The sequence below is a fragment of the Lontra canadensis genome, unplaced genomic scaffold, assembly GCF_010015895.1.
Source record: "Lontra canadensis isolate GAN:19392208 unplaced genomic scaffold, GSC_riverotter_1.0 scaffold121, whole genome shotgun sequence".
Lineage (NCBI taxonomy): Eukaryota > Metazoa > Chordata > Mammalia > Carnivora > Mustelidae > Lontra > Lontra canadensis.
The window spans coordinates 3,477,363-3,504,559 of NW_022631115.1; the positions used below are offsets into that span (position 1 = coordinate 3,477,363).

Consider the following 27,197-nt stretch of genomic DNA (forward strand, 5'->3'; position numbering starts at 1 on the left):
TTTCTATGAGGCCACACAATCATTCCAGATGGCCTCTGACAAAATGTAGTTTTAGGAATGTGAGGGGCCTAATATACTAGCACCAAACTATGTTCAACAAATTGTCATTGATATGTTTACCCTTTCCTGACAAGTCCTTAGGATTGAGGCCATGACTCATGTGGTTTGGAGATTAATGGGGATGGGAATGAAGTGTGAGCCTGGAGCAGAGTACATGAATGCAGAGAGATTTCCCAGAGTTGTTTCCTTATTTTTGTCATTCGGGTATCAGATGGCTAGAGTGTCCTTAGAGATTCTGTTGGAAAAGAAGTAGGGTTCAAAGTAGAAAAGTACACTAGAGAGAAGTTCAAGATATCAAAGGAGAAAAGCAGTAAGTTTATAATTTTGCTAAAGGTCATTCTCTCAGTAATATCCATGTAAGTAAGATGGCAACATGCATGGCTCCCAAGTACAGTGCATGCATCTCATTAAGTACATCCATCCTGTACCATTTGATAGGTATCTTAATGGCTTTTACAATTGTGGTCTCTCTAACACCTTTGTGCATGATAGAGTTCACTGAAGACTGAGATTTGAAGTAATTGTTAATAGGAGGGATATATTTTTTCATTATGCCTTTAGGAACATAGGAAGGATGCACATTATTTTTTTCCTTCCTTATTGAATATATTATGTTTGAAGCATACACATGTATCTTCAAGTATTTGAAATTACCAAATACCCAAAGAGACCACTGGTTTCCCATAGCAGTACAGCTGTGTTTCTCCTTGTGCAAACTTCAGTTACCACGGAAATGAGGCACAGCTTACTCTGGTGGTCCCAACAATGCTGCTAATGCTATCGGAACATTTATACTGTACTTAATGTGCATCACAGGGGATGGCATTTAAAATTTAGAATAACATATTTAAATGACTCATGCAATAGACTGAAATGACAGTGTGTGGCAGAAAGAGTATAGGCAGTTGTAAAATATTTACTTCTTAGTTCTATGTTGTGCAAACATGTGATAATATACATAAACAAATATTTAGCAACTGTATTCTGCAGCTGCAAATCTAATGTGGGTGTGATGACATTTAGCATTGTGTTTCAGATTTTAACAATCATTTTGTGTGAGATAATTTTATGCAGAATTCTATAAAAATAAGGAAAAGCATTATGATTACAAATTTGACTTAAATATGGAACACTATTTTACAAACTAAAGATTCATGTAGCTGTGGCTTTAATGTGAATTTAGAATAAATATGTGCATCTCAATCTAATATGATTATAAAATATTGTCATCTTCATGGGATTTTGTTTTAAGTACTCTGGACTTCCTTAAATAAATATGGAGATGTTCTGTACCTCACTGTCCTGGCTCAAATATATTATAGCCATGTATAAGAAATAAGTTATAATATTTTCACCTATAAAAGGTATTTTTTCCTCTTCCCCCAAGATTTGAACAGATTTTATTAGTGTGCACTGACTGCGTTTTATAATTATACTTTCCATCATTGAAGGAAGGTGGGGAGCCATTCAAACATAAAGGTCTGATTTAAATATTTTCAGGCCTCAGTAAACAGTTGATTACATTTGGATTGGTAGTTGAAGCTTTGCTCATTTGATGAAGTTAGTGATGATCCCTGAGGTATGACCAGCGGCAAAACTGGTGGCAAAACTTCTGAGACCTATTGTGAGGGCAAGCATCACACTGGTCATCTCACTTGTCATGCCAAGGAATGAGAACAGTGTGCAAAAGTTCAGTGATACCCATATTATTAGCAGAGAGGCTAGAAGAAAATCTTGTGATGCCAAGTATACTAAGTATATTTGGGCTTGAGTAATTTACATGTGGTGTTTACTTTTTTTAAAATTTTTTATAAACATATATTTTTATCCCCAGGGGTACAGGTCTGTGAATCGCCAGGTTTACACACTTCATAGCACTCACCATAGCACATACCCTCCCCAATGTCCATAACCCCACCCCCCTTTCCCAACAACCCTCCCCCCAGCAACCCTCAGTTTGTTTTGTGAGATTAAGAGTCACTTATGGTTTTTCTCCCTCCCAATCCCATCTTGTTTCATTTATTCTTCTCCTACCCCCTTAACCCCCCATGTCGCATCTCCACTTCCTCATATCAGGGAGATCATATGATAGTTGTGGTGTTTACTTTTAAAACCGTCCTTTATAGCCATTTTTCCCCTTCTAATTTATTGTGGGCACTTGTTTCAATGCTGCAGTTTCTGTATTACAAAATATGGTGTTTTGAATATGGTAGACACCTGATGTATGTATGTTGCATTGATTTAAACTCTATGCTAATTAGTCTCCCCAAAATATGCACAAGTAAGTAATTTACACAAATGTAGTCTTACTAATTTAGAGAGAAGCTACTTTCTCCATTTCATCCTGTCTCCTAGTCCCTGAGGGGAATGTGCCTTCTATTTATCTCCTTCTCAGAGGTGGTGCAGGGTAACTGGACGCTGGATATAGGGGTATGTGAAAGCTGAGAGGTTGTGATTATCATCTTAAAATCACTATGAGAGTCAAATATGCTTTTTACATAATTATTTAATTTTGCCATTAACCTTTCTGGAAAAAAGCCCATGGAAAATATGGAGAACTCATACATGTAGTTTGTCAGTCTGTCATGTATTAGCTGATGTATTTCAGCAAGTTGCTTAACTTTGAGATGTTTTCAAATCTCATTTGTAAAATAAAAGGTAATAACTTCTGTCTTATTTACTTCACTGGCTTTATTTTACAAACCTAAGGCTCTTATGTAACTTGCATCTTTGGTGACAAGTTATTCATTTACATACATATGGATTATTATTATTATTATTTTTTTAAAGATTTTATTTATTTATTTGACAGACAGAGATCACAAGCAGGCAGAGAGGCAGGCAGAGAGAGAGGAGGAAGCAGGCTCCCCGCCAAGCAGAGAGCCCGATGCGGGGCTCGATCCCCCTGAGATCATGACCTGAGCTGAAGGCAGCGGCTTAACCCACTGAGCCACCCAGGCGCCCCACATATGGATTATTTTTTTTTAAGATTTTTTATTTATTAATTTACAGAGAGAGAGATCACAAGTAGGCAGGGAGGCAGGCAGAGAGAGAGGAGGAAGCAGGCCCTCCTCGGAGCAGAGAGCCCGATGCGGGCCTCGATCCCAGGACCCTGGGATCACGACCCGAGCCGAAGACAGAGGCTTTAACCCACTGAGCCACCCAGGCGCCCCCATACATGTGGATTATTAAACATACAGCTGAATGTAAAGACTTTTAGTAGAAACAGGGGCACCTGGGTGGCTCAGTGGGTTAAGGCCTCAGCCTTTGGCTCAGATCATGATCCCAGGGTCCTGGCATCCAGCCCCGCGTTGGGCTCTCAGCTCAGCAGGGAGCCTACTTCCTCCTCTCTCTATGCCTCTCTGCTTACTCGTGATCTCTGTCTGTCAAATAAATAAAGTCTTTTTTAAAAAAAAGACTTTTAGTAGAAACAAATTAACAAATCCAAATAATTTATTAGTCAGATAATGTGGGCCAATACTAAGTAGAAACAATATTGTCATATTCAGTTATTGCTGGGATATTTTAACAGTGTTGCATTAGGTTGCATTGTCATCTCTGAAAGTGTAGTGTTTGAAGAATCAGTGATGTATATAACATTTAATTAGGAATAATAATGATGTTTGGGGCACCTGGGTGGCTCAGTGGGTTAAAGCCTCTGCCTTCGGCTTGGGTCATGATCTCAGGGTCCTGGGATCGAGTCCCACATTGGGCTCTCTGCTTGGCAGGGAGCCTGCTTTCCTCCTCTCTCTCTGCCTGCCTCTCTGCCTACTTGTGATCTCTGTCTGTCAAATAAATAAATAAAATCTTTAAAAAAAAAGAAATATTAAAAAAAAAGGGATAATAGTGATGTTTAAGACAGGTTGAGTGGTGCCCCAGTTATCACACAGCCAGCTCTTAGCCCATGAATCTAGTTTTGCTTCTGTGTCTAATGAGATGCAATATTCAAGCTAATTATTCTTTGTGCTTTTGTCCAGAACAAGAATGAAATGATGAATTTGAAAACTGTTCTCTCCTATTTGTTGTTCTCAACAAATATATAATCCTTTGAAGTTTCCTTTTGAGATCTTCCAAAGAATGTCAAGGGTTAAATTAACAGTGGCCCTATATAACAGTTACTTACAGAAATTGCAACCAAAGCAAACCAACCAGTAGACAAACAAAACAAAACAGCTGTTTTCATATGTATTGGAAGGAAGTGACTAATTCAGCTGAATTTAAAGAACAGGAAAAACTGTTGCAAAATTTACATTTGTATACATTGCTATCTATCTATACATAGCTTTACAAATATAGCTGTCTCCTCTGAGTTCTGGGTTTGTAGTTGAGTTTAATATGTTCTTTTCACCCCTAGATTTTACATGGAATCCTACATATAATTTCTTACATTATTATGGTAGTAGTATTTACATTTAACTCCTTAATTCATTAAGACTTATTGTTAGTATATTGTTTAAAATCATGTCCTATCTTACTTTCTTCTTAAAGGATAACCAGATGTGTTTGTATTATTTATTATAACCAGTCTTTAAACACTAGATTAAAAAAAAGTCTGTCATATATTTAAAGTTCAAGTACATTAAGATCTATTTTATAGTTTTTATCCATTTCTACTGATTTATATATCAATAAAGTACTGATTTGATTAAGTAAGTTAATAACATTCAGATATGGGTAACTCAATTCCTCCTGACCCCTGCTGCTATTCTTTAAGCTTGAAGTATTCTTGGATGTTCTGGGAGACATTGACTTCATTTGTTCTTATAGAAAATTTCACCAAGTATATGGTACATCCTTGCAAGGCTTTATATTTTGATTTCTATCCTTCAATAAAATATACAGTTTACTTTAAAGCAATCTATGCTTTGAAAATTCTAAGGTTTTCCCCCTAGATTTTTAGTATTTTTTCCTTGTGCTAATTGCTAACATATGAAGAAGATATTTTACATTACAGTGATCTTCTATGAAGCTACCTTAACACAATATTTTTAAAATTCTAAGCAGTGTTTTAGTGGGGAATTTTTTTAAGTATACAACTAAATTTTTAATAATGAGTTAATTTTATCTTCTTAATATTTATAAATTTTTATTTTATATTTCATATAAAATATAAATTTTATTTTTTATTTTATATTTATATTATATTTTATATTATATATATCTTATATTTTTATTTTATATTTTATATTATATTTTTATATATGCTAGAATTCATAAAATATTTTTGAAAAATAATAGAGACAGTAGACATTTTTATCTAGTACCTGATTTTAATTAACATGGTATTGTTGTTTTAACATTTAGGATAATTTTTTTTAATGACTTTATTAAGTCTAATGACCCAAAATTATTCAGTGAAGATTTTTTATGAGACAGGCGCTATGCCAGACTCTTTGAATATTCTGTGAACAAGATATACCCTATTGTCCTTGCATAGCACACATTTTTATGGTGCAGAGATAGGAGAATATTAGACATAATATGTCAGCACAGTATGGGGTAGGTAGGAATGTGCTAATAGGTATAAAAAATGACAGATAGAGCAGGAAAATGAGGACAGAAGTATGCGGAGAGCTATAATTTTAAATAGGTTGATAAAGATAGGACTCATTAGGATGACTTTTGAGGTAAGAGTAGAGGAGGTAAGGATGTTAGCCATGCAAATATTTAGGGAGAGACCATGCTAGGCTCAGGGAACTACCAGACATACTCAAGAAATATCATGAAATATTCTTTTATTCCTATTTTTCTTAGCGTTATATTAGAAATTACAGCTCGATTGACCAAATGTCCTTTTAGACACTAATGGAATGGATAAAATTCTCTCTCTCATCTATTATCTATATGTATTAATAGATAGGTTATATATGTTTAACTTGTTGATGAAATTAAAGAAGTTATTGATAATAACTTTTTGATATTTATCCAGGCTTGCTGTTTTGAAATAAAGCCTATTTGGTCGTAGTATAATTTCATTTGTCACTTGTAGGATTCTATATGTGAATAGTGTATTCAAATTATTACAACTATTTTTATATTAACAGTGACCTTTTGTTTCTTTTCTTCATATGTCAGACTTTATTATTCATTTTCATTTTAGTTTGATTTAGTGACATGAATTGAAGAGGCTTCAATAATTTTATGCTGGAATAATTTCTTCTTTATGAATTAGATAAAATTGGGGCGCCTGGGTGGCTCAGAGGGTTAAAGCCTCTGCCTTAGGCTCAGGTCATGATCCCAGGGTCCTGGGATCGAGCCCCACATCTGGCTCTTTCCTTGGTGGGGAGCCTGCTTCCTCCTCTCTCTCTCTGCCTGCCTCTCTGCCTACTTGTGATCTCTCTCTGTCCAATAAATAAATAAAATCTTAAAAAAAAAAAAAGAATTAGATAAAATTCAGTTTTGAACCCAACTGTTCCTGATGCCTTTTGTGAAGTAAAGCTTTCATGAATTTTAAAATTTAATTAAGCCTGCTTAATAGAACATAAACTAGGCAATTGGCTATATAATAGTAAGAAGACAAAGTAAAATATTGCTTGAATTATTGAGGAAATCATCTTGGAATTAAAATAAATGCTATAATAGCATTTCTATAACCATGGGAACTAGCTAACAATGTATTCTGCTTGTTATATTGAAGTTAGATTCATCAAGTATTTGACTTTTCACCCACTTTTGTTACATAGAATCTTGTTCTAATGGAGTCTTTGAAAGTGATGGAATTATTTTTAGTTATAGCTCTAAATATTCCAGCAAAATTTGCTCAAGTGTTTCAAAGGGCTTGCCTCACTAAAGTAAATGGTCCTTTTCCATATTAAAATTCATTGATGTTATTCCATCCTGATTATCAGAAGTTAAATTTATTATTCAATCAAACTTCATTTGTGATTGTAATATTTACTAAAATCCAAAAATTACTGCATACATCAACATTATTTTATGTTGAAACTTAAGGAATTCATAAATATTAAAATTTTAATAGTTATTTTTAAACATATAGCTAGATATAAATTTTTGCTATAACTTTTCATTTTTTAAAACAACACAAAATTTGGACTAGAAATACCTGTAGAAAGGCTCTTATTTTAATCCTTTATATATATATATATGGAGGGTTTTTCATAAATTAAAATCCAGGAACGGTGAAAAAAATGAGTGAATGCATCCTCAGGAATGTCACATTACCTTTCTGGAACTACTTTATTCGTGATAATTCTGACCTCCAGGCCCTTGTCCATCCATTCCTCAGTCTTCCAGCACTGTTGGGTATCTCCTGGTCATAGTAATATAAGGTAAGATATGACAGTTTTAAACCATCCCAAATTCCTTACCCCTTTTGCTTTGCTTCTTCCAAATTCTAAGTCATAGTTGATTTCTCACAGCTGGTTCACCCATTACTTCCAATGGTGATGTGATACGATCTTCCTGATATAGTTCTATACCCTGTTTTCCGGTTGGATAATCTCTGCTGTTCCACTGGATTTACTACCAACCCAGTAGCACAGTTCTTGAGACTATTGTAGACTCCTCCCTTGGTCAAATGATTCTCTCTAAAAAGGCTCTATTTCCTGCTCTGAAAACTGGCAGCCACTGTGATCCCAGGTGTATCTGTAGGTATGAATGTATTCATTGGCGTTCACACTATAGAGAGGGTAGTGTGCTCTTTCATCTGTCACTCTGCAGATTCCTCTGAAATGAATGTGAAAACAGGTGCATAGTGTAGAGGACCCTCTAGCCCCATTTAGTAAAGCTTTTAAATTAGTTTGTCTCAAACTTTTACTCTATAATACAAGTAACAAGTCAAGTTTTTCCATTAATTAATATAAACAGAATTAATTAATATAAACAGAAATTAATATAAACAGAAAGTGATTGCATAATAATATGTAATAAAAAGTGATTTATTTATTCTGTATTGACATGTAATTACCATGTTAACGTGAGCAGCAGAGCTTGTGATAGTACCTAGTGTTAGCCTAGTTGTTTTGTCTGTAAGGCAACCTGTTTAAAACCATTCCTCAAAGTCATGTTTAATTTCCTTTTCAGCCGGGAGTCAGGGCTTTAAGAAAATGATTTACTGCACTTAACAGTATGTCAAGAGAGATGAGTCAGTGTTAATGTGAAATTCTAGGTAACTCTTTTCCATCACTGTCATCAGTGAGCGGCAATACTTACCTTACTCTCTGGAGATCTAAATCTTATTTGGTTGTTCTGACATCATGTTGGCTAGTGGCTATGGTCCTCACAGACTTTCTTACTGCCCTTTTTGCCACTGAAGATGCGTGTGGGGTGTGGGGGAGTGTGTGTGTGTGTGTTTCCTGATATGTGTTCTTACAGTGTGTCCAGGCAAAGCAGAAATCCTTCTGTTCATCGATTATAAACAATCCCCAAGGTTGAGGTAAGAGACAGGGATGAATAGGCAGACCACAAAGGATTTTTAGGGCAGTTAAAATACTCCATATCATACAATAATGGGGAATACATATCGTGACATACTTACCCAAATCCAGAGAATATACAAGACAAAGAGTGAACCTTAAGGTAAACAATGGACTCAGTGAGAATGATGTGTCAATTCGTCATTTGCAATAAATGTACCCTTCTGATGGAGGACAGATGTTGATGACCAGGAAACTGTGCACATGGGGAGGCAGGGAGAATACAGGAAATCTCTGTGCTTTCCCCCAAAGTTTTGCTGTGAACCTAAAACTACTCTATGAAAATAAAGTCTTCAAAAAAATAAAAATATAAAACAGTTCCCAGCCATGGATATTCTTGACGTCATATAACAAAACAGTGGCAGACAGAAAAATTCCTCTTTAAAATCTCATATTAGATAGAATATCCTACAAGGGGAAGGAGAAAAAGGTGAAGAAGACAAGATGATTTTATGAATTTCACCTTCTAACAGCAAGTAGAACTCAAAAACATTCAGTTCATGAATTGAGTAGTTAGGTTAGTCATGGTTTAATATAATAAACCTATAAATATCTATTTTAATTCCTGCCCCCTGTTCCTTCTTATTGATTGCCACACTTTACCTATCTGTTACCCTTTGTTTACATACACACCAAAGGCAATATGATAGAATAACCGTGATAATCCATTATCAGATCAAAGAGCACATTTGATTTGCATCATAAGATGTGAATGAAAATGAAAAAGCTGGGTTTATTGGTGCAGATTTCTGATTTTGCAGGAAGATGACATCCATCATAACTCATGATGTAGAATCTATATTTTCCACCCTGACAGTATCAGGCTGATGAAATATGCATCAAAGCATAGTAACAAAGCTGAGAAAAAAAAGTAAAAACACATAATGTCAATCCTGTTCACTGAAAAACTGAATATTCCTGCATTTATTAAGAAATGTATATGTGTCAAGGACTTGAACTTGTGATTGCCCTGAAAGATAACCATAAATGATCCTTTATTAAAAACAAAACTAAGTTATCTACCAAGGCTGAGATTTTACAATTAAAAGTTATTTTACAATTTTTCTTGATTACACCTGAAAAACAAAACTTCAAGATTAAAGTACACATGTAAAGCAATCTTCTTTAACTTATACACCTTTATTCTCATATTTACCCTTAAGATGATCATACTTCTCTTTATTATTTAATGGTAGGAATTATTTGCCGTACATTTACTATAGAATATAAATATTGACCTATTGTGTTCCACCATCCCATATATTTCACTGATTCATGACCTCTCAATACAATTATATAATAATTATTGTATCAGTGTTAAATGTCAATGCAAAACATAAGCCAAGTTCATAAGTTCATACTAAGCCAAATCCTGAATAACAACAACAACAACAACAACAACAACAACAACACTGGGACCTTGAATAGGATTGTCTTTCATCTATAGAAATGTGGGAGGGAATTGATACCTTTATAGTATTATATCTAATGATCCATGGCATAACATAATCTTCCATTATTTAAAAATTAATGTTATATTTGTAGATATTGAATCAAAACCAGTTGACCTTTGTGTTGTTAAAAAGCAAAATTTAAACAAGTAAACTTGAAAAACCAATTTATTTTGTTAAGCCATTTATGAATAAGGCAACATCCCATCTAGCAAGTAGTAAGGAGCTCCAAGGTTCTATACAAAACAGAAGAATTGTATAGACAGACATAGGAAGGGACAATTTGTCAAAAAAAAAAATTAAAAAAAGAAAAAAGGAAGAAAGTTTTGTTTGAGGCAAGGTCACCTTCCTTAGGAGGAAAGACAGGGGGCCTTAGTAGATGGATTACCTAGTCTTCCTTTGGGGGAATGAAGAGGGACCATGTGACAGATCACCTCCTTGGTGCTGATCAGAAAACTCCTGACTATTTAAGATTACATTTCTGGGAAAGGTTGAAACTGCAATTAGATTAGGTATTAAGCTCTGGTTTGGTGATAGCCTAACATACACGACTCCATTTTCGGCCTACGGTTTTCATTTTTTTTTTTCTTTTAAAGATTTTATTTATTTATTTGACAGAGATCACAAGTAGGCAGAGAGGCAGGCAGAGAGAGAGGGGGGAAGCAGACTCCCCGCTGAGCAGAGAGCCCCATGCGGGGCTCGATCCCAGAACCCTGAGATCATGACCTGAGCTGAAGGCAGAGGCTTAACCCACTGAGCCACCCAGGCACCCCTCATTTTTTTTAAATAAAGATTTTATTTATTTATTTGACCGAGGGAGATCACAAGTAGGCAGGCAGAGAGAGAGGCTCCCTGCTGAGATCCCGTTGTGGGGCTCGATTCCAGGACCTTGAGATCACCACCTGAGCTGAAGGCAGAGGCTAACCTATTGCCACTCAGGCACCCGTATGGTTTTCATTCTGAAAGCATATTACTTTGTATCTATACTATTTGATGCTGAACCTCGTTAGTAACTCAACTGCTAATGTCTCATGTAATGATGTCTACAGATTCCCCAGGATTCCCTATGCTCAGAATTATCTTATCTCTGAATAATGACAGTTTCATATCTTCTTTCAATTCTTGTGCATTTTATTAGTTCTTTTCTTGCCTTATTGCAGTAAGACCTGAAGAAAGATTAAGGTAAACAAGTTGGTGGACATTTTTGTCTTCTGAGCTGAGAGAGAAATATCTCAATAAATCACCATTGGTGATGTTTCTTAAAGAAATTTTTATATCTTCTTTATAATATGAAGACACTATTTTATAAACTCAGTTTTCTATAATTTTTATCAAATATATTTTATTAAATTCTTCTCTGCAATCTATTAAATGATTATTTTTTTATTTTTTTAAACTTTTTTTTACTTGTCATGAAATAAATTATTTTTCCTGCATTTGAGTGGGTGAGTTTTATTGTTCTGTCCTCAAGTTTACTGATTCTAACTTCTGTGATCTTCATTGTATTACTGATTGAATCAATAAGTTTGTTTGTTTTTTATGTTAATGCTGTTTTTAGTTCTATAGTTTTCATTTGGTTCTTTTTCCACAATTTGTATTTCTTTGCTGAGATTTTGTGATTTTTCATTTGATTCAAGAGAATTTGTAATTTCTTGCTGACATATTTTTATTAAAGCAGCTTTAAAAATCCTTGTCAGATAATACCAGTTTGTAATTTATCTAATTGGAGTTAGCTATCTTTTCTCATTCAAATTGTGATTCTCCTGGTTCTTAGTGAGACATGTTATTTTATCATATCCTAGCCACTTGCTTATTATGTTGAGCCTGTGGTTCTTATGTAAGCTCCCCCCCTCCCTTTTTCCCCCCCCCTTTTTAGCAGGAATTCTATTTGCCATACAGGTCCTAGTCTAATTTTGTGGCCTGTGGTTCCATGGGCAATGTGCTTTTTAGAGACTGTTTGGATTCTTTAGTCTAATTGATTTCCCACTGTTACCTGCTGATGCTGTTTGAGGAATGTGGAAGGAGTTTTCTCAGGCTGGGCCCCTTGATGCAACTAAGTGGGCAAAAGGACTCTTTAATCCACCATTGGGTAGAAATCCCTCTGTTGAGTGGGAGCTTCTAAAACACCCCTCCTCTGTGCTGTTCCATCAATCCTGGGATCCCTAACAGATCTTCTTTTCTCTTTCTACCTTTCAGAGTTGGACTTGCCTTTCAGTTGTCTCTTGCAGGTTTTTGAGTGTTTATAATTACTGAGGGGGAGAAGGAAAAGATGAAGAAGCCAAGCCATCTTCTCCAGAGCAGAAGTCATTCTAAATCATTTTGATAGTCAATTCTCTATTGACTGGGTGGAACATTTTTTCTAGATGTTTAATCACAAACTGTGTTCCCATGTTTATTAACTGTCTCCCCACTAATTATTTGTAATTCTCCTCTTAGTTGAAGTGAGATATCCAAATTATAAGTACACCTATATCTTTTCTAGGTATGTATGTTATAGATAACTCCTCAGCTTCTTGTATTTCTTTTAGTATTTCTTACATTTGTCTTGATAAAATTTTTGAAGAACTTGACATTATTTAAAGTGGTAGAAGACCTATTAATTCTATAATTTAAAAAGCATTGAGAGTTGATGATAACAGTCTTCACCATTATTCCAAGTCTTCAGGGAAAGGATTAAAATATGCAAGAATATAATAGGAAAATAATACCTTTTTATATTTTTTGCAAATGTGTTTGACTGAACTGTGCCAATTTTGTTTAATTTGAATTTGCTCTTTCATCATCATCTGGAGGATCATTTATTTTGATATCTCCAAGTGGTATATAATAGAGGTTCAATATATATTATTAAATTAATGACACAGTGGCTTGAGCACTGCGTCTTTCTGTAGACATCATAATCTCTCATATTGCCTAATATATACCATATACTAAGAAACCTCTACAAGTATGAATGGACTATGATGACATTGTGAGTGAACAGGAGACCACCAAATGTTGGGAAAAGGAAGAACATGATGGCTATATTCCTACAATGTTACATAATCCATTCCCTCTATCTTTAGTAAAATGTTTTTGACCACTATAGAAAAAAGAGATGTGGAAAAGACAACAAATCTTTCAAGGTTTTGTAACCATATAAAATACTTTGTGACCATACTGATAACAGTATCATTTTTATTCTGTTTTATTTTAGGTTCAGGTGCTTCGGAATGCTGGAGAAGAAGTGACCCTCACAGTGTCATTTTTAAAAAGATCACCTGCTTTCCTCAAACTCCCACTGAATGAAGATTGTGCATGTAAGCATTTATGAAGAATAGGTAAAATGCTCACATCGTCATATTTATTTTCTAAACCATTATTTCCTAACAGTAACTGGTAATTTTTTTAAAGTTGGTGTTTCTGCTTGAATACAAATATTTTTGTATCACAAAGCATTCTATGAATGCTCATGCAAAGAGAACAGATGTAATTTTTGTTTCAGAATGTATTCAGCACATTTACAGTTATTTGCTAACCTATAATTGGAGACATTATTTATTATAAAAATAGTATCATATCAACTACATACATTTTGTATCTCTATTATATCTCATTCATAATATTTGATTAATATATTTTATCTAACTTATAGAATTATATACTCTTATTTGACTACTGGACTTGCTAAACAAGCATTATCACTTAAGTCATCTGATGAGGTTAGGGAGATTGAAGGAAGTAACAGTCCATGTGGAAATTTCTAAGAGTTACTTAAAAATCTCTTGCCTTTAAATCAATTTGTTAACAAGTTAATTATATATCTACCTGGTGACTTGGCAATTCTACTCCTAAGTGCTTATGGTAGTGACATAAAATTGGAAGACTTTCAAAAGCCTTATGCAAGAATGTTCAAAATAGCTTTATTCATAGTGGCAAACTATAGGAAACAGCTCTGTTCTATATCAATGGGAGAGTGATTAGCAAACTTCAGTATATTCATCAAATGGAATATTACACAGCAATGTAAATGAACATCTGAAATATGTAACACAAGTGACTTTCATTATGAAATAAGCCAGACATAAAAGAGTAAATAAAGTATGATTCCATTCTAAATGTTCCTATGTGATAACCTAGAAGAAGCAAAATGAAATCTGATACTAAGAAATTAAATTAATGGCTGTTTTTAGGAGTGTTATTTATTGGAAAGAGGCACAAAGGAACTGTGAGATTTTTGTTTTTTTGCAAATGGTTATTGTTTTCTATATCTCCTCTAAGAAATATTTGCCTACCCCATGGTTGCAAAGAGATTCCCCTACATTTTTACTAGAAGCTTTATGAGGTTGGCTTTTGTTTAAGTTTAGAATCCATTTTAGATTAATTACTTTTTGTGTCTAAGTGAGGAATTTAGAATCAATAAATGACTTTCTTATTTCCATTAATTTTTGTGGCTATTCTTTCACTGTAACTACGGTGTTGATCACATTTTCCCATTTTGCAATTTTTCAAGATTATTTAGCTATTCTAGATCTTTTACATCACTGCATATATTTTAGAAATAACACATTAATTTCTATAAAATCCAATTATGATTCTGAATGGGATTAAGCTGGATTTATAGATAATTTTGAGAATTAATACATTAATAACTTTAAATCTCTCAATTCATGCACATTATATATCATTCCATTTATTTATGTTTTAATTTTTCTTAGCAACATTTTAGTGTTTTTAGTGAGAAGGTCTTGCATATCATTTTTCATTAAATTTATTTTTAACTTATTTTAACTTTCATTAAACTTATTTTTAAGCATTTCTTATTCTACCATAAATGGTATTAAAAAAAAACTTTTATTTTCCAGTTACTGTTGCTAACACATAGGAATACAGTTTATTTTTATACATGAACATATTCTGCATCATAGGGTTAACTTTCTATTAGTTCTGTAGGACTTTTGATATTTTCTTGAAGGCTTTTCACTTATGTTATCTGTAAATAATGAATTCTAATTCTTTCTTTCCAATCCACATTTTAAAAATTTCCTTTTCTTGCCTATTGCAATAGTTAGGACTTCCAGTAAATTGTTATATAATATATTGAGAGTAGATATCTCTCTGCTCAAGATATTAGAGGAGAAATTTCCAGTCTTTTACCATTAAGTATTATATTAGCTGTAGGTACTCACACATGTCCTTTATTAGGTTGAGGAAGTGTTCTTTTTATTCTTGGGTTACTGAGGAGTTTTCTTTTTCTTTTAAACATAACTTGATGTTGAACTGTCACAATTTTTTTTTACATCCATTGAAATATCATATTTTTAATCTATCTTTTAATTCTGCTTATATGGTGAATTTTTATTTTATTTTTATTTATTTATTTATTAAAGATTTTATTTATTTATTTGACAGATAAGGATCACAAGTAGGCAGAGAAGCTGGCAGAGAGAGAGGAGGAATCAGGCTCCCTTCTGAGAAGAGAGCCCAATTCAGGGCTCGATCCCAGGACCCTGGGATCATGACCTGAGCTGAAAGCAGAGGCTTTAGCCAACTGAGCCACCCAGGAGCCCCTATGTTATTTTTTTAATTAATTAATTAATTTTTTAAATTTCTTTTCAGTGTTCCAGAATTCATTGTTTATGTACCACACCCAGTGTTCCATGCAATACATGCCCTCCATAATACCCACCACCAGGCTCACCCAACCTCTCACCCCCCACCCCTCCAAAACCCCAAGATTGTTTTTCAGAGTCCATAGTCTCTCATGGTTCATCTGCCCCTCCAATTTCCCCCAACTACCTTCTCCTTTCCATCTCCCCCTGTCCTCTGTGTTATTCCTATGCTCCACAAATAAGTGAAAGCATATGATAATTGACTCTCTCTGCTTGACTTACTTCATTCAGCATAATCTCTTCAAGTCCTGTCCATGTTGTACAAGAGTTGGGTATTCATCCTTTCTGATGGAGGCATAATACTCCATCATGTATATGGACCACATGTTCCTTATCCATTCATCCATTGAAGGGCATCTTGGTTCTTTCCACAGTTTGGCTACTGTGGCCATTGCTGCTATGAACATTGGGGTACAGATGGTACTTCTTTTCACTATGTCTGTATCTTTGGGGTAAATGCCCAGTAGTGCAATTGCAGGGTCATAGGGAAGCTCTGTTTTTAATTTCTTAAGGAATCTCCACACTGTTTTTCAAAGTGGCTGTACCAACTTGCATTCTCACCAACAGTGTAAGAGGGTTCCCATTTCTCCACTTCCTCTCCAACACATGTTGTTTACTGTCTTGTTAATTTTGGCCATTCTAACTGGTGTAAGGTGGAATCTCAATGTGGTTTTGATTTGAATCTCCCTGATGGCTGGTGATAATGAACATTTTTTCATGTGTCTGTTAGCCATTTGTATATCTTCACTGGAGAAGTGTCTGTTCATGTTTTCTGTTTTTTGACATGATTGTCTGTTTTGTGTGTGTTGAGTTTGAGGAGTTCTTTATAGACCCTGGATATCAGTCTTTTGTCTGTACTGTCATTTGCGAATATCTTCTCCCATTCTGTGGGTTGCGTCTTTGTTTTTTTGACTGTTTCCTTTGCTGTGCAGAAGCTTTTGATCTTGATGAAGTCCCAAATATTCATTTTTGCTTTTGTTTCCTTTGCCTTTGAAGACATATCTTGAAAGAATTTGCTGTGGCCAATATCGAAGAGGTTAGTGCCTATGTTCTCCTCCATGATTCTGATGGATTCCTGCCTCACGTTGAGATCCTTTATCCATTTCAAGTTTATCTTTGTGTGTGGTGTAAGAGAATGGTCAACTTTCATTCTTCTACATATAGCTGTCCAGTTTTCCCAGCACCATTTATTGAAGAGACTCTTTTATCCACTGTATATTTTTTCCTGTTTTGTCGAAGATTATTTGACCATAGAGTTGAGGGTCCATATCTGGGCTCTCTACTCTGTTTCACTGGTCCATGTGTCTGTTTTTATGCCAGTACCATGTGTCTTGGTGATCACAGCTTTGTGGTAAAGCTTGAAATCAGGCAACATGATGCCCCCAGTTTGTTTTTCTTTTTCAACATTTCCTTAGAAATTTGGGGTCTCTTCTGATTCCATACAAATTTTAGGATTGTTTGCTCCAGCTCTTTGAAAAATGCCCATGGAATTTTGATCAGAATGGCATTGAAAGTATAGATTGGTCTAGGTAGTATAGGCATTTTAACAATGTTTATTCTGCATTTGCATGGAATGGTCCTCCATCTTTTTGTGTCTTCTTCAATTTCTTTCATGAGTATTCTGTAGTTCCTTGAGTACAGATTCTTTACCTCTTTTGTTAGGTTTATTCCCAGGTATCTTTTGGTTCTTGGTGCTATAGTAAATGGAATCGATTCTCTAATTCCCCTTTCTGTATTTTCATTGTTAGTGTATAAGAAAGCAACTGATTTCTGTACATTGACTTTGTATCCTGCCACATTATGGAATTGCTGTATGAGTTCTAGTAGTTTGGGGGTGGAGTCTTTTGTGTTTTCCATATAAATTATCATGTCATCTGCGAAGAGAGAGAGTTTGACTTCTTCATTGCCAATGTGAATACCTTTTATTTCTCTTCATTGTCTGATTGCTGTTGCTAGGACTTCTAATACTATGTTGAACAAGAGTGGTGAGAGTGGGCATTTTTGTCATATTCCTGATCTCAAAGGGAAGGCTGTGAGCTTTTTCCCATTGAGGATGATATTTGCTATGGGTTTTTTATAGATAGATTTTATGAAGTTGAAGAATATTCCCTCTATCCGTATACTTTGAAGGATTTTAATCAGGAATGGATGCTGGATTTTGTCAAATGCTTTTTCTGCATCAATTGAGAGGACCATGTGGTTCTTTTCTCTTCTTTTATTGATTTGTTCTATCACATTGATTGATTTGCGAATGTTGAACAACCCTTGCAACCCAGGGATGAATCCCACTTCATGGTGGATAATCTTTTTAATGTGCTGTTGGATCCTATTAGCTAGGATCTTCTTGAGAATTTTAGCATTCATATTCATTAGGGATATTGGTCTGAAATTCTCCTTTTTGGTGGGGTCTTTGCCCAGTTTGAGGATCAGGGTAATGCTGGCTTCACAAAAAGAGTCTGGAAGTTTTCCCTCTGCTTCAATTTTTTGAAACAGCAACAGGAGAATAGGTATTATTTGTTCTTTGAAAGTTTGGTAGAATTCCCCAGGAAATCCGTCAGGTACTGGGCTCTTATTTTTTGGGAGGTTTTTGATCACTGCTTCAATCTCGTTACTAGATATTGATCTATTCAGGTTGTCAGTTTCTTCCTAGTTCAATTTTGGAAGTTCATAGTTTTCCTGGAAAGCATCCATTTCCTCTAGGTTGCTTAACTTATTGGCATATAACTGTTGATAATAATTTCTGATGATTGTTTCTATTTCCTTGGTGTTAGTTGTGATCTCTCCCTTTTCATTCATAATTTTATTAATTTGGGTCTTCTCTCTTTTCTTTTGGATTAGTTTGGCCAATAGTTTATTGATCTTATTGATTCTTTCAAAAATCCAGCTTCTAATTTCATTGTTGTGTTCTACTGTATCTCTAGTTTCTATCTCATTGATCTAATCTAATCTCTAATCTTGATTATTTCCCTTCTTGTGTGTGGAGTTGGCTTAATTTGTTGTTGATTTTCCCACTCTTTAAGGTGTAAAGACAGTTGGTGTATTATGGATTTTTCAATTTTTTTGAGGGAGGCTTGGATGGCTATGTATTTCCCCCTTAGGACCGCCTTTGATGTATCCCATAGGTTTTGGACTGATGTGTCTTCATTCTCATTGGTTTCCATGAATTGTTTAAGTTCTTCTTTGATTTCCTGGTTGATCCAAGCATTCTTAAGCAAGATGGTCTTTAGCTTCTAGGTTATTTAATTCCTTCCAAACTTTTCCTTGCGGTTGAGCTCCAGTTTCAAAGCATTGTGATCTGAGAATACACAGGGAATAATATCAATCTTTTGGTATCAGTTGAGCTTTGATTTGTGACCCAGTATGTGGTCTATTCTGGAGAAGGTTTATATGGTGAATTTTTATTTATTTTTATTATTTTTTAAAGATTTTATTTATGTATATGAGAGAGAGACAGTGAGAGAGAGCATGAGTGAGGAGAAGGGCAGAGAGAGAAGCAGACTCCCCGTGGAGCTGGGAGCCCGATGCAGGACTCATTCCTGGGACTCCGGGATCATGACCTGAGCCGAAAGCAGTTGTCCAAGCAACTGAGCCACCCAGGCGTCCCTATATGGTGAATTTTTAAATATTTATTTTCAATGCCAAATTAAGCTTGAATTCCTAGGATAAGCACCACTCATCATGAAATGTTAAGATTTTTTCTTTATATATTGCTGGTTTCCATTTGCTAATATATTAAGACTTTAAAAAAAATATATATATGTTCAGGGGCTCTTTGGTGGCTCAGTCATTTGAGCATGTCCTTTCTTCTCAGGTTATGATTGCAGGGTCCTGGGATCAAGTGGCAGCATTGGGCTCCCTGCTCAGTAGAGAGTCTGCTTCTCCCTCTCCTTCTCCCCCTGTTCATGCTCTATCTCTCTCAAATAAATAAATACATAAGAAAAACTTAAAAAAATATTTTCATGAGGGATTTCCATATATACCCTTTTGTAGTGTTTTAGTACAATTTTGGTACTAGGGTTTTTAATGTCTTCATGTAACTTGTGGAATGTAACTCCTCCTTTATTTCCATAAAGATTTTACTTACCAGTAGTAGTATACTTTTCTTAAATAATTTAATAAATTCACCAAAAGGCAACCTAAGCCTAGAATTACAGTTTTTATTTTGTACAAATTCATCTCTTGAATTCTTTTTTTTTTTTTTAAGATTTTATTTATTTATTTGACAGAGATGACAAGTAGGCAGAGAGACAGGCAGAGAGAGTGGGGGAGGCAGGCTCCCCACTGAGCAGAAAGACCAATTCAGGGGCTTGATCCCAGGATCCTCAGATCATGACCTGAGCCAAAGGCAGAAGCTTAACCACTGAGCCACCCAGGTGCTCCAATCTCTTGAATTCTTATAGGACTTTTTCTGATACTTTTTTCTTCTTTTATAAATTTTGGTAAAATGTTTTTCAAGATTTTTTTTTCCATTTTAACTGAGTTATGAATTTATTTGCATGAAATTATTCATCATATCCTTCTATTATTCCTTTTAATGTTTTATGGCTGCAGTAATTCCACCTTCTTCATTCCTGATATTAATAACTTGTATTTTCTCACTCTTTCTACATCGTTTTTGCTATAAGCTTTATTAATCTTTCCAATGAACCCATTTTTTCTTGGTTAATTTTTCTGTTATTTTGTTCCAATCTTACTCTTTTTCACTTTTATTTTTATTATTTTCTGTCTTCTACTTTGATTTAATTTGCTTTTTCATATCTAACTTCTTAAGTTGAAAACATACATCATTGAGTTTGTACCTTTCTTTTATGCATACATTTAAATCTTTGAATTTCACTCAAAAGACTGCTTTGGATCTGTCACAAAATTTGACATATTATTTTATTCTGTTCAAAATGGATATACATTTTAAAGTAATATGCTTATGTATTAAAATATTACCTTTAAAATATATCATGTTTTCCAAAAAAAGAATAAAAAATCAAGAAATATGTATTCTAATCCTAACTGTAAAAAATACTGAATTGTGAAATTTCAGTTTAAGACATATATTACTCATATTTAAAGAAAGAAAGATATTAGTAGATTTCTTATCAGATTCTGATATGAAATATTTTAGTGTCAAGTGCACCAATTTAGGTAACATGAATGAAGTTACTTCCAATTATAGCATATACCAAGAACATTTATAAAGAGCCCATATGTATCACTTCTCAGCCTTTTGGCTAAGATCAAGTGTATAAAGAGCCCATATAAACTTTTTTTGCATGGTGGAAAATTATGGTATCTAAAAATATGACTTCCTCATACATTGAGACATGATAATAAATAGAATCTCTGTAGACAAACCACATTCTGGACAATTATAAGTATGGTTCATAAGTGTAGGTCACTTTGGATAATGAAATGAAATAATAATTTTGTAAGGTTATATGTTTTTATTTAATAAAGCCTTGCAATATTTCTGAAATCAAAGATCAATACATGGTTCTCTTTCAGGGTCCCACTTTATTCACTTAGCTTACTTGCAAAACTCCAGCTTTGCTATAAGTGAAACTAAAATTAATTTTACTAACTTATTTTCTTGACATTACTGAGTATATGGAAATATATAATGTAGAATGCATCAGTCTAGAATATTTTGGTGTTCTAACCAGTGGGATATTGTGATGTTTTTTCTACAGGTGCTCCAAGTGACCAGAGCAGTGGCACCTCCTCTCCTCTTTGTGATAGTGGCTTGCATCTCAACTATCATCCCAACAATACAGTAAGATGACCAAGCCATAGTTCAGATAAATAAGGAGATAACACAAAGAAAGGAAAAGAGTTATATATATACATACTTGAAACATACAATATATAAATGAATACATTACATATTATATATAAATATATATTACCTGTGAGTACATAATATATATTATGTATATATGAATAATCACAGTTTGCAAAAAATGCTAATGACTGTTATTGCTCTGATATAGTTAAATCCTTGTTTGCCTCATCCTTTAAATGTTAGGAGTTAAGATTATTTTTTATAACAGTTATTTTTTAATGTCATTTTTCTCCTCTTGAGTCTGCATTAAGCCTTTTGTAAGCTGTAGAGACTTAATTTCATGAGATCACACATAACATCACATAATCATTTTATAACAGTGCATATTGTATGTAATTTCATGCTCTAACTGATTTGGCATGATTTTTATCATTTTTCTTTTGAAATAATTTAGCTGAAAGTAGCTATTTAATTTTCCATTTGGTAGGATTTCTTAACAATCTGCAGGCATACCAGGAAATTAATGCAAAGAGAGAATAGTCTAACATCTTGTTAAAATGTCACAAATGTTAGACTATAAATGTACTTAATCATTGATAAAATTGGCATTTTTTATATATATATTTAATAAAATGTTAAATTTTCTTTTCCAATTATAATGTGAAGGAAACAAGTTTTTGTTGTTGTTTTTTGGATTTTTTTTTATAAATATGTTTGGGACACCTTATATTTCACCCTTCAAAATGTTTACACATGCTAAAGACAAAACAGTTCTCTCAGGTTATATGTGAGTCTAACAAATTTCCCCTGAGATCACAAACATGAAGAATAACAGTAGTGCTGATATTAAATAGAGTTTTATTTTTCTATTCTACATATTAGGATATGTAGAAAGCACATATCACTTCTGCCTTGTAAGATTCATCTTTCATTTGACATTCTTGGCCAAACTGTGGCATTTTACCTCAAAGTACTCCTTTTGAGCATCTTCAGCCTTCATTGTACCTCAGTGCACCACTACATTCCTTAACTGTGTACCTTAGGTACCCAAGTCTTTTTAAATTTTATTATTTCTTTGTTCTTAAACCTTGGCAAGACCAAGGGTTATCTCTATCCTCACAAACCAACCACATCTGAGTGTATTTCATCTGATCTTCTCTTTTATTTTTGTTGCCAGAGAAATAATTGTCACATTATAGATAATATTTAAAACACTGCTCTTCAGAAGACGGCAAGATCTTCGTGACTTAAACATTGCTTTCCTAATGAATCAATGAATATATACATTCTGTGCTGCCACTAGCATGCTTCTTAATACTACAGACTTCTTACAATCTCCAACCAAACCTTTACATTTTACTTCAGAAACTACTCACCTTCTTTCCTTACTATTTAGATGCTCTTGGTGCTTTGGATGCTTTTCCAGTCCACTTTACTGGGCAGACCTATACCCAGCCGCTGTGAGTGGGTTACCAAACCACGCCATCACACTCCCCACCCCACATATCCCGCCCCCAACCCACCCCATTCACTGTTGACTTCTCTGGAGTCACTACTCCCTCCCAGGTGGTTGCAACCGACAGTGTGAGATCTTCAGGAGCCCACATCTCTGCCAAGGTTGTTCCTTGCCTCATCCACTGCTTTCCTCAGTCATCACAGGTTTATCCTGAGAACTTTCCCTTCACATATAATTGAAACAAAAGTCCCCATCTCAGCTCTGCTCCTCAGACAAGAAGGAAGAGCTCTTTTACTTCAGAATAGGCAGAAGCTGTTTAGTCATATTTTTAATCTAATTCTTGTCCTATTACCCTTGGATGCCTCTATAATAATGAGAAGTGGAGAAGTCAACATAGAAGAACTATGGCTAAGAATCAGTCTTCTTCTTCTTCTTCTTTTTTTTAATAACTCATCTCATTAACAAATAAAAACATCTGTGAATTTAATTTCATGAATGATGCCTCTATGTTGTTGTTTGCTATCATGTACTCTTTAGAAAGGTATGATTAAGCAATAAAATCATTGAGTAATTCTATAACATAACTCTTCCACATAAATCCCTCTATATAAAATTTAAAATACAATTGTAAATTTCCCTTACATGAATTATGTCTTTTTATTTTCAAGAGGGAATTTTATTTTCATTTTTAGCATTAGGATTGAACACTATTTTGCCATTGCTGAAGATCTTTAGGTTCAAGGCAATTCATGATACTTACCATGATTTTAGAGAATAAGAACCAAGACATATGTAAATTGAAATAAAGTATATTAAAATTAAAAAAAATAATGTGCTTCAATTAAATAAATTTTTACTGAGTATCTGCTTTGTGGAAACACTCTTCTAGATACCATGGAGAGAAGTTAATTGTGTGTTCTGACCCAAAAAGTTTAAAATTCAGATCTATAGACAAATGGATAAAATTAACTATAATAGAAGCAGAAAAAGAACAATGGATATTAACATTTAGATATCAGAGGAAAAGGCTACTAGGGACTTTGAATATCTGATTTAATTGAGCTCAACAAAGATTGAGGGACTACGAACCAAATCTTTGTTCTAATGCCTATAAGAAAGTAAATCTTCAGGCCCCATCAGATCACTCTGACTTACCTGGCCAGTGCTATCCTGTGTTTCTCTTCTGTGTCTTGATAGGCTTAGAGGCAGGTATGGAGAGTGGAGGACATTTCTACCCAGAGATTTCTAAAATTAGGAGTAGTTAAAGGCATGTTTTCTTCTGATCCCTCACTAAATAACAATGAACAGGGTAAATAGGAAGGAAATATGAACTGAGAAACATTTTTCCACAGAATATGTGCACAGTCTGAACAGTCTTAATTCTCTGATCTGTCTAAATCCTCAATTCTATTCTGGACCCAGGTAACCCCATTTTTTAATTACTAAAGCTTAATTATTCTCTGAAGCAAATTTTGAGTAACTAGGCACTATTTTTGTTTTCTGAAACAGCATTTTAAGCATATGGGAAAATATATTAACATCACTCCACCGCATTACTAAAAATGTAGTCTAGCCGTTCTAAGGACTCCAGGTCACTGATTTTAAGGTATACAAGAATCCTCTGGTTTGCAGCCAGTGTGGAAGAACAGAATTTGTTTTGTGCTCACCAGGAGACTCAAGTTCAGATAAGTAGCTAACCAGATTCTGAGAAAAACTTTTCTTAACTGTATACCTTTACTGAATACTTTTTATGCCAAATCCTTACAAAATCTGGATTAGCATTTTGCTCTATAGCCAATTCTATTTTGGTATAATGATTGTTCTTGAGATTGTTGCGTGGCAATATACCTTGAGTTGTGTTAAGTTTGGGGCAAAGAATCTATTTTAAAGCAAAGACTATGTAAATATTACTTTTCCCACTCACATTATTACTATTCTAGAAAACAACATTCTTGACATTGAAGAACAAAGCTCTTAAAAAGTAGTTATAAGACTTAAACCATAAAAACCATTATTTTAGTTCATTCATGTATAATTAAAAATAACTCTAAGATATAGTAATAAATACTATTAAAGAAAAAATAGAAAACAAAATTATATTCAATTTTCATAATTAAATAAGGATGAATAATCTTCAAAGCTCATTATAAATAATAGATCTGTAAAATGAAATACATTAATGTTGATTCACTCAATAGCTGAAGTGGGACTTATTTCACCCTTTTTATAAGGAAACATAAAAGAAAGTGACATTTGACAACTTTGTTTCTTGGAAGTATCAAGTTCAGATGCTACATCAAAGACATGTCAAAGATCACATGTATTTTCTTTCTTTCTTTTTTTTTTTTAAGATTTAATTTATTTATTTGACAGAGAGATCAGGAGTAGGCAGAGAGAGAGAGGAGGAAGCAGGCTCCCCATCGAGCGGAGAGCCCGACGTGGGGCTCAATCCCAAGACCCTGAGATCATGACCTGAGCTGTAGGCAGAGGTTTTAACCCACTGAGCCACCCAGGCGCCCCCACATGTATTTTCATATATGAAATATTTTATATTTCAGGGGGCGCCTGGGTGGCTCAGTGGGTTAAAACCTCTGCCTTCAGCTCAGGTCATGATCCCAGGGTCGGGGGATCTAGCCTCGCATAGGGCTCTGTGCTTGGCAGGGAGCCTGCTTTCCCCTCTCTCTCTGCCTCCTTGTGATCTCTGGCTAATAAATAAATAAAATCTTTAAAAAAATATTTTGTATTTCATATGTTCATATAAGACTATGAAGTCTTATGAAACATGATTTCTAAGGCTTATATTCATCTATTAGTGATTATCATTGTCCTCAATATTCCATTGCTTAACTCTTCTATCTTGTTATACTTCCTATGTCATTTGTTCATGGAACATAAAAAGGAAAGGGAACTACTTGTATTTTTCAAGAAAGATGAGGAACCATCTTTAAATAACTTGCCTAAAATCATATAACAGAATTGTGAAATAATCAAGACAAAAATCTGAGTTATTCTTTGCATGGTTTCACCTCTGATTATGAATGGTAAATGTTGTGCTATAATAGATATGATGGCCCTAGAATCATTAAGACATAGGTCCGAATGAATCTGCCTGGCACTGTCATTTTCAGGCGGGCTGACCTGGGCCGTTTATTTACTGTAAAACTTCTCAGGAGAGAATCATACACCCTATGGGGTCCTTTGAGTCCATTCCAGACATATGTTGACGTGTGCTTGATAGTTATAGGGCAGCTTGGTGGGACCTGGGACACTTACACTTGCTACAGTCTGTTCTGGTCACAGAAACCTAGTCGGTTTATCCTAGTGTGTCACTGAAGATTATTGTTTTTTCAAGGGTCCTCATGCAGAAAGTGGGGACATAATAGTTTACTGAGTCCAAAAATGCTTTAGGTTTTTCTTTTGTGAGCAGAAGCCTCGTAATATCCTTATCTTTAGAGATAAGCACACTAAAACACAGAGATTTTAAATAAATTGCCCTTAGGTTTAAAGGACTGGTCAGTTGGGAAATTGGCATTCTTGAACCCAGGTGGTCTGATTCAGAAGTCAGAGCTGAACCCTCCCCACCTTGTGGTACTGTCACCTAACTGACTCCATTCCAAATGTTGACCATCTATAACATGTGACATCAAGGACAGAAGAAAGATTAACATGAAATCTATGTCTGTGCCTTAGCAATCACCAAATAAGCATGAAATAAGCACCAAATAAGCATGTTGTATCAAAGGCTGGGTGTCTTGGAAACCAATTACCAGTAGGGGGCACCCTCAACTGGATGGTCTTTGCAAGTCTACCCTTGCTTTCTCAACAACTGGAAGGATTTAATATATTTTTATTGGCACAGTTGATACCAATTAACATAATAATACCAAAGAGCACTCAAACTTTAGCGAAAATAATGGAAGTTTTCTCCCCTAAGCAATTTTGAAGAAATTAATACTTTAAATAAAATATTAGGGGAGCCTAGCTGACTCAATTGGTGGAGCACCTGGTCCTTGATCTTGGGGCTGTGGACTCAGGCCCCATGTTGGGTGTGGAGATTACTTAAAAATAAAATTGTTAAAAAAAAAAAGAAAATGTTACTAATAATATTGATATTAATGGAGTTTCAACATCCAGACTAAAATAGGATTGTCTTCCAAAATTATCACTAAAAATTATAAATCTATAGAATATAAAGAAATCAGTTTGTGCCTTGGCCCCCATACAATCCAGCCCAATTTAAATATCAGCATTATTCCATGTACTACTGCCAGGAAGAAATATTAAAGTAAATCTGAAATAATGAAAGAAGCATGAATCATCATCAAGTGTGAAAAGCCCCAATTTTATTCAAATATATATCTTTTCTAT

At 34.4% G+C, this 27,197-nt stretch overlaps 1 protein-coding gene across 4 annotated transcripts in view; it reads left to right on the forward strand.

Annotated features, from left to right (window-relative positions):
• SNTG1 (syntrophin gamma 1) overlaps positions 1-27,197 on the forward strand; it is an 890,620-nt gene that overhangs the window by 634,212 nt on the left and 229,211 nt on the right. For all 4 annotated transcript variants that reach the window (XM_032841184.1, XM_032841181.1, XM_032841185.1 and 1 more), the window contains 2 exons: positions 13,143-13,245; positions 21,282-21,364. In XM_032841184.1, the coding sequence (XP_032697075.1) occupies positions 13,143-13,245; positions 21,282-21,364 (186 nt within the window). The remainder of the gene's footprint in view (positions 1-13,142; positions 13,246-21,281; positions 21,365-27,197) is intronic.